At 33.7% G+C, this 16,380-nt stretch overlaps 2 protein-coding genes and 1 long non-coding RNA gene across 4 annotated transcripts; all 3 read left to right on the top strand.

The window, feature by feature from the left end:
- Window positions 1-1,814: 1,814 nt before the first annotated feature.
- LOC144548520 (uncharacterized) lies at window positions 1,815-6,012 on the top strand. Its single transcript, XR_013509380.1, has 3 exons — window positions 1,815-2,336; window positions 3,857-3,974; window positions 5,744-6,012. It is a non-coding gene; the product is annotated as an uncharacterized LOC144548520 (long non-coding RNA).
- A 1,755-nt stretch (window positions 6,013-7,767) lies between these two features.
- On the top strand, window positions 7,768-10,767 carry LOC144548579 (sinapine esterase-like). Its single transcript, XM_078297281.1, has 5 exons — window positions 7,768-8,152; window positions 8,515-8,733; window positions 8,982-9,133; window positions 9,528-9,804; window positions 10,377-10,767. Exons 1-5 carry the CDS (start codon window positions 7,891-7,893, stop codon window positions 10,634-10,636), a joined length of 1,170 nt encoding a protein of 389 aa, XP_078153407.1. The 5' UTR covers window positions 7,768-7,890; the 3' UTR covers window positions 10,637-10,767.
- An 806-nt stretch (window positions 10,768-11,573) lies between these two features.
- LOC144548580 (GDSL esterase/lipase At1g28570-like) lies at window positions 11,574-15,067 on the top strand. Of its 2 annotated transcripts, none has more exons than XM_078297282.1 (5): window positions 11,574-12,355; window positions 12,743-12,961; window positions 13,187-13,338; window positions 13,733-14,009; window positions 14,557-15,067. In XM_078297282.1, exons 1-5 carry the CDS (start codon window positions 12,094-12,096, stop codon window positions 14,814-14,816), a joined length of 1,170 nt encoding a protein of 389 aa, XP_078153408.1. In that variant the 5' UTR covers window positions 11,574-12,093; the 3' UTR covers window positions 14,817-15,067. The 2 variants fall into 2 exon arrangements, with proteins under 2 accessions (XP_078153408.1, XP_078153409.1); XM_078297283.1 differs by having other exon boundaries at window positions 11,583-12,355; window positions 13,733-14,023; window positions 14,557-14,699.
- Window positions 15,068-16,380: the final 1,313 nt, after the last annotated feature.

Below are 16,380 nucleotides of genomic sequence, written 5' to 3' on the forward strand. Positions count from 1 at the left end.
ATAATAATAATATGAGATTTTGTTCTCTGTCACTGTGATTTTCTGCTAATTTTGAAATAGGGTTTACCAATTTGTTCAGTTCAGCCATAAATCTAAGAAAAAATAGAAAATAAAAATCTAAGAAAAAATAGAAAATAAAAAATTGAGGGACTGGAAGCACGAGGTCGGAGGGATTGGAGGCGCGAGGTGCAACGGGGGCTGGAGGAGAGCCGCGAGATGATCAGCAAAGGAGGGTCGGCACAGAGACGGAGAGGGTCACTACAATAGCTTAAATTAGTATTAGACCATAACTTCTCATCTCTGTCTCCTTATATGATACCAAGCACAAATAGTACTCAACTGTTTGTCAAATTCTGAGAAATAAAAAAATAGTTCCATCGTCAATTTTTCAAGTGACATGAGTAATTAATTAGAAATGATTCGATAAATTAACTTACAGCAGCACAGCTTACCATTCGGTGTTTGACTCGACCATCCCATTTCACTACTATTTGGATACAGAACAACTGGTTTCTTTGTAAACTGAAACAAACAAAAATGGTTCCACCAGTTAAAACAAAGTGGCCCACAGGGCAGTGAAAGTAGGTCTCTCCTGATCTCCATAAGGGAATGGGTACCAAGATAGGTAGTGTCATTACCAGAATTGTGCTTAAAGTTGCCAGTATCAGTGACTGTGAGTGAGTCTCCAAAGCTGAATATTCTGGTGTACCATCCAAGGGAGATTTTGAGTAAGCTTATTAGGAGCATAGTGATAAGATTCGCTAATAATTTATTTTTTCTGATGTCGGTGAACTGAAAGGCGAATTATTTGGTTGACCGAACTTTTACCGAATTTTTTATGAATATTTCTTGAATTTTAATTTGTTTTGTTTTTGCTTCCTTGTGGGACTGAGATCTGAGTCCTATCACTTGGAAACCTATATTATTATTGAATCACGATTTTTAACCTGCCAACCGAACCCGAATAATTTATTTTTCACTGTAATTAGGAGGAGTACAGTTAGAATTGAGATCTTGGTGCTATTGCAGAGCATTGTAAGCTTCTCTTATTTATGTCTCTGTTTGAAATTGGAGGATTAATTTGGATCCTATATTTCTTCATTGACTCTGATTGTAATTGTTATATTCCGAAATTCTAAAACATAATTAAATTACTAAATCGATCATTTGACTTAAATAAAATTTTTAATTAACTTAACGATCGTTCAGAAATTTTCTGACTGACTAAAACGAATCTAAAATTTCGAAATATAAATAATGTATGAAATTATGTATATTAAAATTTAGAGATTTAAAAATAAAATAAAATAAAATATAGCACAAGGAATAAAATTATAATTATTCGGTAAATTAGAAACTTAGAAAAATCCGCTACAATTTCTTTGAATTTTTAGAAAAGAAGAAATTGATTTAATTAGATTCGTGTGAATAAATAAGTAATTGAATTCCAAATAAAAGTATAATTATACAAAAATATTCGTACAAATAAAATATAGAATTTATAAAACTCATTCATTTAGAACTTTTAGATAATTAATTGAATATATATAATTATATAAAAGGAAATCAAATTATTCGAATCTTAAATTGAGAAATAAATATACGAATTTTATGTGCGAATATAGTTACAAAAATTTACGAACTTTCGATTTGAATTTATGAAAGAAACAGAATTTAAACCAATTAAATGAAACTATATTGAAGTTTCGAATTATTTGGACCATCGGATTCCATCCAGCACGAATCTTAAAGCAGCCCCATTATTAAAACCCCATTTTCTCTCTTCTCTTCTCTCCCTCCCTGTCTGTGCGTGAACCCCACGCCAAACCCCCCCCTCCTGCTTTCTTCTTACGCCAACAGACCCCTCCTCCTCTCCACTCCCCCCCTCACGCAAGCCAAGGACTCCGCCCCGCCCCTCTCCCCTCTTATGTTGCCTCAACAAACCCCGCCCCTTTTTCTCTCCTCTCTCCCTGTGTCCGTGAAACCCCCACAACAGCCCCGCCCCCCTCTCTCTTTTTACCTATCTCTGTCACTCTCCTTATTGGGTCCGAATTTTTTTCAATTTCAAACCCGTTAAGGCATTGTTGGTGTTTTCGGTTAAGAGGCGGTGTGCTTCTTGGATTGATGGTGCTCGGGAGTAAGAAGAAGTGCGGATGCGAAGTCGCGAGTGTCACAACCTCGGTACCGACTGTCCCATGCCAAGACCGAAGTGGAGCCTTTTTCGACTCGAGACCGATTAAACAAGAGAGGTTGGAGAAGGCAGCAGACGGTCGAGAAGTAAGGTGGAGGAAGTGCTTTGGTACCGATCGACTTTCTACGGCTTTGAGCGCATTCGGGTAATAAAAGAATTCCCTTTCGTTTTTCCTCTTAAATTCTATGTTGCCTTGTGATGGCACGATGGGCATCGACCCTTTTCGACTTGACTTGAAATGCTTGGTATAATTTGCTTGTTGAAGAGGTCTTGTGTTTGACTTCATTTGGGTCCTGTTAATCGTTGGTTTGGTTGTGTATTTTGAATGTGAAATCGAGTATTAAATTGCCTCTTTAAATTCCCTTTTATTTTTCTAATTATCAGGGTGTTTGTGAAGTTAGGGACCAAGTTGTAATTTTAATAAGTTAGAGCGAATAACAGTAAATGTATGTGAATTTAGTAGATTGTCCTTGTTGTCGGCTTAAATGAAAATTTAGATTTTTGAAGAAATGAATTCGGCTAGTTAGTAGGATGTGAATTAATGGGGGCTCATGCGACAATTAACTTGAAATCCTTAGGTCAAGATGATTTGGTAATAAATGTGGGAATTAAATTGAAGCCCTTAAATAATTGAAATGAAGTTGATTTTAGGCTCAAGCCGAAGGTATTAAAAATAAATAAATAAATTGAATTAGGCTTTTTGATAAAATTAAATTTGATCTAAGTTGCACTTTGCACGTTGAGCCAAGAATGAGAAGTGATGATTTGGTTTTTCTTTTACTAAGAGGAATTTAGACATGGCCTGATTCCTGACCGAGCATAAGAAAAATTTATTTAAATGGGTTCATGGACCCTTGTACACTATATAAAAGGAAGAGGCATGAACCGATAACTTGAATTTTGAAATTTGCAATTTTGAATCTTGAATATCGGACTGGAACTATTGGACCAGCTTTTAAATAAGATTGAAAAGTAAAATAAAATGTTTAGCAAATCTATCTAAGAATATAAGAAATAATGAACTAGACTAGGCCATTCCAATTTAGATCAAGTCCAAAACTGAAATAAGTAAATTGAATTTCGATCGGCTGAAATGAAACTAATATAAATTAGAATAGAATAAAATGTCAACTAAAATGGATATATAATATTAAGCAAATATAATTAGCATATTAGTGTATTATAATATATTTACTTTGTATACTTATCTATCTAGTATATTTATATCATAACATATCTATCTAGTATATTTTATATCATAACATAGTAGAAATTGGATAAGTTAAATATATTCTAATAACATAGGAATACAAACATGGCATGTACTTTAACCTACGTATAAATGATTATCCAATAATTAAGCAAATTATGAATTTTTACTAACTCTATTCTTAAAATTAAAATTTATAATAATAATACTAAGGTAATCAAGATAAAATATCTCAACACATTTAAAATAAATTAAAAGTTTTAAATAACTTTTTAAATTTAAAACATCTCTTTAAACATTTTCGAAGCTTTTATAAAATTTCGTTGCTAATTAATAAAAGACAATTAATTAGCAACGAAAAATATTGTTTTACTTAGATTCGAAACGTCGAGCTAAACGAAAAATTAGAATAATTTAGAGTAGATCTTAAATTAGTTACAATTACGTAATTTCAGATCAGCAGATCCCGTACGAGCCCGATCATTGGGCTGATCCGAATGACCCGCAGTTCGGAGCATACGCGGAGCACGCTGACTTCGCCGAGGGTTAGCCACAGAGACTCCAGCCCTACAGGTGTGGGATATCTGAATTGTTTCTTTCGTGGGCGTACTCTTACCAGTCGATCCATCTGACCTGACATCTGCACTTATTTTTAAGTAGCTGCATTAAAACTGTAGAGCATGTTTACCTTTCTGCACTGTAGTTAGATTTGCATAAACCCTGAAAAACCTGAATTTACTGTATTTTAAGAGTAGAGTAATTAAATATATTATATAATATATTATTAGAATAGTAGGTTATTAGATTGCCTTCTTCTCGTAGAAGACAATATACTATTATTGTACGTGCATACGCATGCATTGGTGAGAGCTGAGCAGGGCCGAGTGACTTCGTTCTGTCTTGGTGTCACTTGGCATGGGACGGCCCGACAGCCACTGAGCTGAGCGTCATTGGATTCTCGAATGGCCTTAGGATTTATATTATATGTATAAACTTTGCTTATATATCCTTTTCGATCATTTTTTGTCATTTTACGCGAGCAGTTCTGATCTTGAGTTTTGTGGCATTGGTTACCCCATCACGGTTCCTATCTCGAGTTCCGTGGTGGCATGTTTTTACTTTGAGACTGCACAGTTCCGATCTCGAGTTCTGTGTAGGTATGTTTTACGCTACCGCATGGTTCCGATCTCGAGTTCCATGGCGGATTTGTCTGCACGGTTCCGATCTCGGGTTTCGTGGCAGAGTGAGTGCACAGTTCCGATCTCGAGTTCTGTGGCACTGGTTACCCCACCACGGTTCCGATCTTGAGTTCCGTGGTGGCATTTTTATTACTTGAGACTGCGCAGTTCCGATCTCGAGTTCTGCGTGGGTCTGTTTTACGCTACCGCATGGTTCCGATCTCGAGTTCCATGGCGGATTTGTCTGCACGATTCCGATCTCGAGTTCCGTGGCAGAGTGAGTGCACAGTTCCGATCCCGAGTTCTGTGGCACTGGTTGACTATATTTTTACGACTTGCATTGTATGATTTCTCCTATTTTATATGTTTGATTGATGAATCGTTTAGGCGAGATGACACACCGGATTTAGATATAACCATCGGCTAGTGTGCTAGTGTAATGCTAATCTTGTGGACAATGCGCGATGTCATTAGGCAACGTGTATCATTGTTCCCTGATCACAGTCCTTGGATTATATTATTCAAATTATTTTTGGTAAAGGTATAACCATCGGCTAGTGTGCTAGTGTAATGCTAATCTTGTGGACAATGTGCGATGTCATTAGGCAACATGTATCATTGTTCCCTGATCACAGTCCTTGGATTATATTATTCAGATTCTTTTTGGTAAAGGTATAACCATCGGCTAGTGTGCTAGTGTAATGCTAATCTTGTGGGCAATGCGCGATGTCATTAGGCAACGTGTATCATTGTTCCCTGATCACAGTCCTTGGATTATATCATTCAGATTCTTTTTATCCTATTGGCACAACACGGGGTGATTTATTTAAATCTGTAATATTATTATTATTATTATATTTGTTCACACGGTGCTTTGGTACTGGACTTCGAATTGATTACTATCCGATATTGTATTTTTGACTTTGGCTTTATTTTGCATGTTGGCATATTAGAACAATCACATCATGGCATTAATTAAAAGTGTTTTTATGACTATTAGATATTGAGATAGGTTTACACTTGTGCATATTTAATTGTATTCATAACTGTACGAAATTTATATAAATAAAAGTGCTTTGACCGTAGAGGATCCTTGAGGGGATAATTCTGGGTCACATACTGGGCGATTCGTCGCTCACCCACAAGTTGTTTCGTGGGTTTTAGGTACAGGTTCTGGCGGTCCGCAGCAGGAGATGTCAGGAGCTGTCCCCGAGGGCCACACCACTTGACCTAGTTAGGGTTAGGCTTTTGATTAGATTTACGAGTCCCGTATTTCATGTGTTATATATACGGGCTCGATAGATCATGTATCCCCTTTTTATAGATGGTGTTATTTGGATCCGAGATGGATCGAATTATATGTTATGTATGTGTATGTTTATTTATTTGCTATGTGACTGATGTTTGATATTTATATTATTTTATTTTGCTTCCGCTGCTGCTTGATTTATCATTTAGGATTAGCCTTGCGTGCTTAATGATTAATTAAGCACGAGGCGAGGTTGATCACACCTTAATCCAGAATTCCTGGTTTGGGGTGTGACAGTAATGGTGTATTTTTAATTGCCAATAGAGTTGTTACTATTAACCAATACCCTTATTCAGTTATTCACCTTCGATCTGTGAAACATTTGAAATGATAATTAATCAAGTTACTAGATTTGGAAAATCATTTTAATATATCCCTGCAGGACTTTGTGTTTTCTTCATTTCATTAACTATTTTAATAAATATTCTTGGACTTATTAGGCCAATTGCAAGATGTTCAACTCAACTAACATAGGTTGGATAAAAAAACTAAATATTAAAACTTGACTGGTGAAGAGGTGCATCTCAAGAAAAAAAAAAGGAAAAAAAAAACATGCATTTAGAAATATTAAAAGTTAATAATGGCAATTAATGAGCCCCATATCGATCCAAACTTTTATATATATTTTTTTACAATTTGCAGAATAAAAAAATTCAGGAAATGGTCGGAGAATCTTTATTCAAATGAGTAAAAAAAGAAATGCCCACATAGTCAATATTTGTTGAATAATATTAAGGACATCATCACCAGTGCCAACAGGCCACAGAGAATCACAAAATAAAAAAATGGAGAAAGGGTGGGATTTTATGTGAGATTTTATCGTAGTTGTCAATAAAAAAAGTACATATGAATTTTCTCACTAATAAATTAAAAAGTTCAAATTCTACAATTATTATATATGTAATTGAGATAATATAAAACACATTTAATGATTTAAATTTATTAATTTATATAAAAATAAATAAAAAGTTAAGATCGTTTAGTAGTAATGACCATTGAGATAAATTTTCTTCTCATAAAAAAATAAGTTCCTGACAATTAACAGAACTCAACTTCCAGCTATATATTGTTTAAAACACATTTCTTTGTATCCTTGTATCCTTTTCTTTTTTATCCTTGTATCCTTGTCTTAATAGTGTATAAAAATTGAGATAAGACTAGAATTTAATAAATTATATTAGCATTAAGATCATACTTCACTTTGTCAAATTAATTGTGATCATGACAACTGTAATAATATTTAAAGAAATGGGCAATAAGAAAATTTATTTCATTGCTTAAAGTTAGAAAATAAGTAATTTTTAAGTTTTAATGGGAAATTTGGTTATTAGAATATTTTGATGGGTATAACAACAATTACCTTACATTATGATAATAGTAGTTATACTACTATACTAACAAACAAAAATTATTGATGGTTTCTCATGACTTGATAGTGTAGCAATTTGCAGTAAATTATTTATTTGTTTAAAATACATTTTCTTTTTTATCCTTATATCTTGTCTTAATAGTATATAAAAATTGAGATAAGACTAGAATTTAATAAATTATATTATCATTAAGATCATACTTCACTTTGTCAAATTAATTGTGATCATGACAACTGTAATAATAATAATAATACAGAAATGGGAAATAAAAAATTAGGTTCTTAATTTCATTGCTTTTAGTGAAAAAATAAGTATTTTTTTAAGTTTTGTTATTAGAAAATTTTGATGGGTATAACAACAATTACATTACATTATAATAATAGAAGTTGTTATACTATTATACTAACAAACAAAACTATACTGAGGGTTAGTCATGACTTGATAGTGTAGCAATTTGCAGTAATTTATTTATTGTTGATGACACTGGGGCCATATGCTTAATGGTATAGTCTCATATAATAATAATCTATACTCTCTATAGAGATCAAACTAGATTGGGATTCAAAAAGAAGTCTTTATAAGCTCAGCAATAGGTTTCCATAAATCCATATTATCCTTACAGTTTACCAAAAATGTCTTTAAATGGAACAAGAGGTCTCAATTCCTATAATATTCTTTCCTTTCTCTTCTTCAAACTCACAATCCTCTTACTAAGTGGAGCTCATCTCTGCCATGGTTGCTACCCGCGCATGTTCATCTTTGGTGATTCGCTCACTGATACGGGTAACTTTTTGTCGATATTTGGTGATGTCCCCATGCTCCCCTATGGTCAGACTTTCTTTCACAAGGCAACTGGACGCTGGTCCGATGGTCGAGTCTTCGCCGATTTTATTGGTAAGTTAGTCCCACTTTATCAATTCAGAAATTTAAAATCACATTTTTCCTTGGGATAGATATCAGAATCTATGTCAAATATACACACACACACTTCATGTGTTAAATGCCTATTTAGGAATCTAATAAATCTAGACGACAATAACAACAAAAAAAAAAAAAGATAGAACAAAAAGCAAAAAAAGGTAATATAATGCCAAGTTTAATATTAACAGAGTACTTTTTGCTTCATGCAGCGCATAAACAATATAGTTTCCACAACTGCAGCATATGATTAATGTGCTGCATGAAGTATAAAGTGCTCTGTCAATTTCAATAACCTTATCCTTCTGACCAACTTGCGTTTTTGGTGCTTTAAACAGCAAAAGAACTTGGTATGTCCCTACCAGTAGCCTATCTTAATGGAAAAACAGCCGAGGATTTTCTCTATGGCGCCAACTTTGCGGTTGGAGGTGCAACGGCTATGAATCATTCCTTCTTCCAAGAGAAGGGCATTACAGTTGCCGATCCGAGGGTGGGGTTTTTGGCACTTCAGATCCAATGGTTCAAGCAATTATTGACTCTTCTATGTCCTCAATCAGGTAATTACTAATTACAAAAGGTTAACAGTTAAAACAAGATTTAATTAGCATTTGGATATAAAGTTTACACTAGAGGTGCTATCGGCAAGGGTAGGATGTGGACCCGGATCATCATAGTCCAGTTTGGATTTGTCATTTTGTTGGGTCTGCCCAGGTCTTACTTTGGCTAATCTCCTTTTATTTACCCTAAAAAACAAAAATATTCAAATTTCAAAAATTGTAAACGGTATGATAAACTGTTTGTGCAGATTGTAGAAACATTTTGGAAAGTTCATTATTTCTGGTAGGAGAGATTGGAGTGAATGACTACAACATCCCGGCATCATCTTTTAGTGTACCGTTTGATGAAATACGCACATTTGTCCCTCATGTCATCCAAGCCATTGGTGAAGGCATCAAGGTGATTGTTTGTTTATCTCTTTTAGAACATCATTTCTTTAAATTGTGAACTATGCATGTTATAATCTGATCAATGAATTTAAAGCTTCTATGTGCTAACATATAATTCCTTATTAAAATTCAGTAGACACAGACCAGATATGAACAGAAATGGTTCTTCATACACAATTTATGTCATAAAAATTCACTGATTAAATTATAACATTTGCTTTCAGACTGCATTATGTAGATTACCAGTACATAGTGCTGTTCCGAAAATTCTGGTATTAGCACTTAAAAATTGTTCAGTAGTAAAAATAATGCATTTCTATTTTCATCGAAAATGATTTAATGCTCGAAAAAATTAGCTTGATGATTTAAATGTCTCTGAAAACATCAATTTTTTTAATCAACAGGAATTAATTGAGCTTGGGGCGAAGACATTAGTGGTACCAGGAATCATACCTTTTGGTTGTACCCCATACTATCTGACCATGTTCCGTACCGAAAACAATGAAGATTACGATGAAGTAACCGGTTGCATGAAGTGGTTGAATGAATTCTCATATCACCATGAAAAATTGCTCAAAGAAGAGTTGAATAAATTGCAGCGACTATGTCCAGAGGCTACTATCATACATGCTGATTACAACGGAGCCTCAATTGATATATTCAAATCAGCTGAACGATATGGTGAGTTTTCTGAAGTTTACTGTAACTGTGTGTCAATGGTTTTTTACAACAGATAAATTCCAGACATACCAGAAAATTCTTTGATTGAGGCCATTGTATTATGCATAGCGCAGATTGGTCCGTACTATGGATCAATATTTTAGTTTTCAAAGTTCAAATAATCGATCTGAACTATTCAACATGATCTCTATATAAAAATGAAATTACAGACTAAATTTTACATTTTTTTTAGAATTTTTATACTTTTTTTTAGATAGGTAGAAAATCACTACTTTTGAATGGTCTATAATTTTTAGATCAAGTAATTTCCTACGTATCTAAAAAAAAGTAAAAAGAATATAAAAAAATGTAAAATTTGTTTTACAAGTATATTAACATATGGAGATCATGTTGAAATGTTCAAATTGACTATTTGGACGTTATAAATAGAGATATTGATCCATAGTACGGATCATTCCACGCTATGCATAGTATAACCTCAAGTTCTTAACAAGAGAGGTATATACATAGATCTCTGTGATATATATTACTTCTGCTAGAGCTTATTTTTGTCCTTTTTTTTTTGCATATAGGATTTACAAATCCCTTATTTGCCTGTTGTGGAGGCGAAGGCCGATACAATTTCACATTTGAGATTCCTTGTGGAGATGAGAGATCTAGGGTTTGTGCTGATCCATCAAGATATTTATCTTGGGATGGATTTCATTTGACAGATAGAGCAAATGAACTGATTGTACATAGAGCATTTAGCAAGATAATCAAACGGCTCGACGTATGCGAATCCTCTCCTGATTTGAAGTTGATAGCTGATTCAATGGATTTTGAATTATAAGAGATTCAACATTTGAACAGTTCTGAATATTTAGCTTTCTTCTGGCATAATCAAGTAATTTTTTTAGTATAAAAGAAACCACAATCAGATATCATTGTGAAAATCTTATTACAAAGTTATTTTTGGGTTCTTGTTGTATAATTTGGATGAGACATACTCCACCAAATTCAAATAGTTTTGATGAACAAATAATACACAAAAGAAAAAAAACACCAAATTCAAAAAGTTTGGATGAGACATACTCCACCAGAAAACAAAAAAAATCAGCGAATTTCACTAATCAAGAAAAATAATTTAAGATTTAGTGTACAATGATCACTAAATACAATTAGAATAAATTAATGTTTAAACCTCAAGTCAAAGATCTTTATTTATTTTTTTCATTATTTAAAATATAAGACTATCTAAGAAAGCATCTACTGTATATCACTTTATTATAGTATTATTGATTGTGACAGCCTGCTGCTATTGGTTTTAATTGCTGGAGCTACTCCATAAAACAAGAAAACAAAAGAAACTATTTTTATTGGAAGACCCAACAACCAGAGGTAAGACCGAAAGAGGCCTCTCTCTCACGCCTCTATTTTTCTACTGGGCCTACTTGGGTAAATTCATACTTGGGTCAATTTTTGAGTGACATACATAAAAACAGTGTAGTAATATTCGGTCTATTTTGCTGAATATTCTGTCAAATATTTCTATTCAGTTGCAATATATCCATATAGAAAATTTATATTCAGTCCGAATATGCAGTTTAGGGCATATTACCAGTTTAGAGTATATTAACAGTAATAAATTTGATAAATTTTATTAGCATTAAAATCATACTTCACTTTGTCAAATTAATTGTGATCATGAATAATAATTAATGAAATGGAAAATATGAAAGGTTCTTTCATTGCTTTTAGTGAGAAAATAAGTAATTTTTAAGTTTTGATGGGAAATTTGGTTATTAGAAATTGTTTTATGGGTATAACCGTATAAGAACAATTACTTTACATTATAATAGTATAGTAATATAGTCACCGTGATAATAGGGAAATAAATATGTTTTATTCTTTGGGAAAAACATGAATCTGTTATTTTAATCTCAATTGTTCATACTTTTTTATGCATGAATCTCAACAAAGTTTTTCATACACAAATTTCAACAAAAATCAACGGTTGGGATTGGAATAACAGGTTCCTGTTATTTATTTCCTGATAATAGAAGTTGTCATTCTAACAAACAAAACTATTGATGGTTAGTCATGACTTGATAGAGTAGTAATTTGCAGTAAATTATTTATTTGTTGATGTCACTGGTTCTATGTGCTTAATGGTATAGTCTCCTATAATAATAATAATAATATATATATACTTTATAGAGATCAAATTGGATTGGGATTCAAAAAAAGTGTCTTTATAAGCTGAGCAAGAGCTCTCCATTACAATATCATCCTTACAGTTTTCCAAAAATGTCTATAAATGGAAGAAGAGGTCTCAATTCCTATAATATCCTTTCCTTTCTCTTCTTCAAACTCACAATCCTCTTACTAAGTGGAGCTCATCTCTGCCATGGTTGCTACCCGCGCATGTTCATCTTCGGCGATTCGCTCACTGATACTGGTAACTATTTGGCGATATTTGGTGATGCTCCCATGCTCCCCTATGGTCAGACTTTCTTCCACAAGGCAACCGGCCGATGGTCTGATGGTCGAGTCTTCGCCGATTTTGTTGGTTAGTTAGTCCCACTTTATCAATTCAGAAATTTAATATCACACCTTTTTCCTTGTGATAGATATCAGAATCTATGTCAAATATATATATACTTCATGTATTAAATGCCTATTTAGGAATTTAATAAACCTAGACAACAACAACAAAAGACAAACAAGAAAAGAAGGAATAAAGGAGTGTACCTGTTTTGCAAAAACAAAAAGCGAAGAAGATAACACAATGCAAAATCTTATATTAACAGAGGAGTTTTTGCTTCATGCAGCGCATAGACAGCAGAGTTCAAAAAAATGCAGCATATGATTAGTGCGCTGCATGAAGTATAAACTACTCTGTCAATTTCAATTACCTTATCCTTCTGACCAAATTGCCTTTTGGTGCTTTATACAGCAAAAGAACTTGGTATGTCCCTACCAGTAGCCTATCTTAATGGAAAACAAGCAGAGGATTTTCTCTATGGTGCCAACTTTGCGGTCGGAGGCGCAACGGCTATGAATCATTCCTTCTTCCAAGAGAAGGGCATTACAGTGGCCGATCCGAGGATTGGGTTCTTGGCACTTCAGATCCAATGGTTCAAGCAATTATTGACTGTTTTATGTCCTCAATCAGGTAATTACTAATTATTAATTACAAAAGGTTAAAAGTTAAAACAAGATTTAATTAGCATTTGGATATAAAGTTTATACTAGAGGTGCTATCGGGTCGGGTAGGATGTGGACCCGGATGGTCAGAGTCCAGTTTACTTTGGCTAGTCTCATTTTATTTACCCTCAAAGACAGAAATATTCAAATTTCAAAAATTGTAAATGTATTATAAACTGTTTGAATTGAACAGATTGTAGAAACATTTTGGAAAGTTCATTGTTTCTGGTAGGAGAGATTGGAGTGAATGACTACAACATACCGGCATCATCTTTCAGTGTACCGTTTGATGAAATACGCACATTTGTGCCTCATGTCATCCAAGCCATTGGTGAAGGAATCAAGGTGATTGTTTTTTTATCTATATTAACACATCATTTTTATTAATTCTGTACTATGCATGTTATAACCTGATCAATGAATTAAAGCTTCTATGTGCAAACATATAATTCCTTATTAAAATTTCAGTAAACACAGACCAGATATGAACAGAAATGAATCTTCATACACAATTTATGTCATGAAAATTCACTGATTAAATTAAAACATCTGCTTTCAGACTGCATTATGTAGATTACCAGTACATAGTGCTGTTCTGAAAATTCTAGTGTTAGTACTTAAAAATTGTTCAGTAGTAGAAATAATGCATTTCTATTTTCATTTAAAATGATTTAAAGCTTGAAAATATTAGTGTGATGATTTAAATGTCTCTGAAAAAATCAAATTTTTTAATCAACAGGAATTAATTGAGCTTGGGGTGAAGACATTAGTGGTACCAGGAATCGTACCTTTGGGTTGTACCCCAATCTATCTGACCATGTTCCGTACCGAAAACAATGAAGATTACGATGAAGTAACCGGTTGCATGAAGTGGTTGAATGAATTCTCAGGTCACCAAGAAAAATTGCTCAAAGAAGAGTTGAATAAATTGCAGCGACTATATCCAGAGGCTACTATCATACATGCTGATTACAACAGAGCCTCAATTGATATATTCAAATCAGCCATACCAGAAAGTTACTATCATACGGTGAGTTTTCTGAATTTTACTGTAACTGTGTGTTATTGGCTTTTCTACAACAAATAAATTCCAGCCATACCAGAAAGTTCTTTGATTTAGGCTATGGTACTATGCATAGCGCGGATTGGTCCGTACTATGGATCTGAACTGTTGAACATGACCTCCATATGTAAATGTACTTACGAACTAAATTTTACAGAATTTTCATACTTTTTTTTAGATAGGTAGAAAATCACTATTTTTGAATGGTCTATAAGTTTTAGATCTAGTGATTTTCTATGTATCTAAAAAAATAGTAAAAAAAATCTAAAAAATGTAAAATTTGATCTACAAGGACATTTTCATATGGAGATCATGTTGAACGGTTCAGATCGACTGTTTGGACATTAAAACCAAAAATATTGATTCATAGTACAGATCAATTCACGCTATGCATAGTACTATAGCCTCATTCAAGTTCTTAACAAGAGAGGTATATACATAGATCTCTGGTATATTACTTCTGCTAGAGCTTATTTTTGTCGTTTTTTTTTTGCATATAGGATTTATGAATCCCTTATTTCCCTGTTGTGGAGGCGAAGGCGGATACAATTTCACATTTGAGATTTCTTGTGGAGATGAGAGCTCTAGGGTTTGTGCTGATCCATCAAGATATTTATCTTGGGATGGATTTCATTTGACAGATAGAGCAAATGAACTGATTGTACATGGAGCATTTAGCAAGATAATCAAACGGCTCGATGTATGCAAATCCTCTCCTGATTTGAAGTTGATAGCTGATTCAATGGATTTTGAATTATAAGGGCCTGTTTGACTGTTTATTGTGCGCGTGGGGAAAAAAAAAAAAATTCACTCAGACTTTGCGAAAGTATTTCGGCCATTCAAAAATTTTCATTCTCGTTCCCTTTAGACGGCCAAACATGCCCTAAGAGATTCAGGATTTGAACAGTTCTGAATATTTAGCTTTCTTCTGGCATAATCAAGGAAGTTTTTTAGTATAAAAGAACCACAATCAGATATTAATATAAGATTTAGTGTACTTTTACAAATTTATTTTTGGGTTCTTGTTGGATAGTTTTTAAATAGTTTGGATGAGACATACTCCACCAGAAAACCAAAAATCAGCAAATTTCACAATTCAAGAAAAATAATATAAGATTTAGTGTACAATTAATTAATGTTTAAACCTCAAGTCGAAGATCTTTATTTTGTTTTCATTATTTAAAATATAAGATTATCTAAGAAAGCTACAAAGTCACATCTACTTAGAGTATTAACAATACCCTTAACGGGTATACCCTACCCTACCCGCCCGTGCCCGCCGCCCGGGGTACCTGTGCCCGAGCCCGGGTATGGGTCGGGTACTCGGGTACGCGGGTAAGGGCAAAAACCGGACCGGACCCAGTTTTTATGATCAATACCCGACCATACCCTACCCGACTATACCCGTACCCGACTACCCGAGTATCTGTACCCGTATACCCGACCACTGTTCATGCCATTTCAAAATTTGTATTTTTTTCCCCCCAAAAAAATCAGAAAAAAACCAGAAAAAACCAGAAAAAAACCAACAAAAAAACAAAAAAAAAAAAAAACCAGAAAAAAAAAAAAGCAAAAAAAAAAAAAAAAAAAAAAATACCCGTACCCGCCCTACCCGTACCCGTACCCGCCTTACCCGTCAAGGGTACACGGGTAAGGGTATAGGACGGGTAGGGTATGGTTTTTGAAAATTATACCCGCCATACCCGTACCCGTATACCTTTGTACCCGAGTATACCCGTACCCGTCCCGGGTATACCCGGAGTACCCGTACCCGCCCTAGTATAAATACACTACATCTACTATATATCACTCTATTATAGTATTATTATTGATTGTGACAACCTGCTGCTATTGGTTTTTAATTGCTGGAGCTACGCCATAAAACAAGAAAACAAAAAGAAACTATTTTTATTGGAAGACCCAACAACCAGAGGTAAGACCGAAAGAGGCCTTTCTCTCACGCCTCGTTTTTCTACTGGGCCTACTTGGGTCAATTTTTGAGAGATACACATAATAGCAGTGTAGTAATATTTGGTCTATTCGACCAAATATTTCTATTCGATTGCAATCCGAATAAAAAATTTATATTTGGTCCGAATATACGGTTAGAGCATATTACCGGTTTTAGAGTATATTAACAGTGATAAAAATACCAATTTAGAATATATTAATAGTGATTTATACCACATATTACCGTATACTTGTTTTTGTATGTATATGTATATGTATATGTATACGTGTGTATATTCACGTGTACATACACACGTATACATATACATATACATATACATATACATATACATATACATATACATATACATATA

This window comes from Carex rostrata, chromosome 33, assembly GCF_964058835.1.
Source record: "Carex rostrata chromosome 33, lpCarRost1.2, whole genome shotgun sequence".
NCBI lineage: Eukaryota > Viridiplantae > Streptophyta > Magnoliopsida > Poales > Cyperaceae > Carex > Carex rostrata.

Bases quoted from the DNA above. Each gene is read 5' to 3' on its own strand.
- LOC144548579 (XM_078297281.1), top strand. From the start codon at position 7,891: ATGTCTTTAAATGGAACAAGAGGTCTCAATTCCTATAATATTCTTTCC. The intron at 9,134-9,527 runs GTGATTGTTTGT...TTTAATCAACAG, and splicing joins CCATTGGTGAAGGCATCAAG to GAATTAATTGAGCTTGGGGC. The intron at 9,805-10,376 runs GTGAGTTTTCTG...TTTTGCATATAG, and splicing joins CAAATCAGCTGAACGATATG to GATTTACAAATCCCTTATTT.
- LOC144548580 (XM_078297282.1), top strand. From the start codon at position 12,094: ATGTCTATAAATGGAAGAAGAGGTCTCAATTCCTATAATATCCTTTCC. The intron at 12,962-13,186 runs GTAATTACTAAT...TGAATTGAACAG, and splicing joins TGTTTTATGTCCTCAATCAG to ATTGTAGAAACATTTTGGAA. The intron at 13,339-13,732 runs GTGATTGTTTTT...TTTAATCAACAG, and splicing joins CCATTGGTGAAGGAATCAAG to GAATTAATTGAGCTTGGGGT.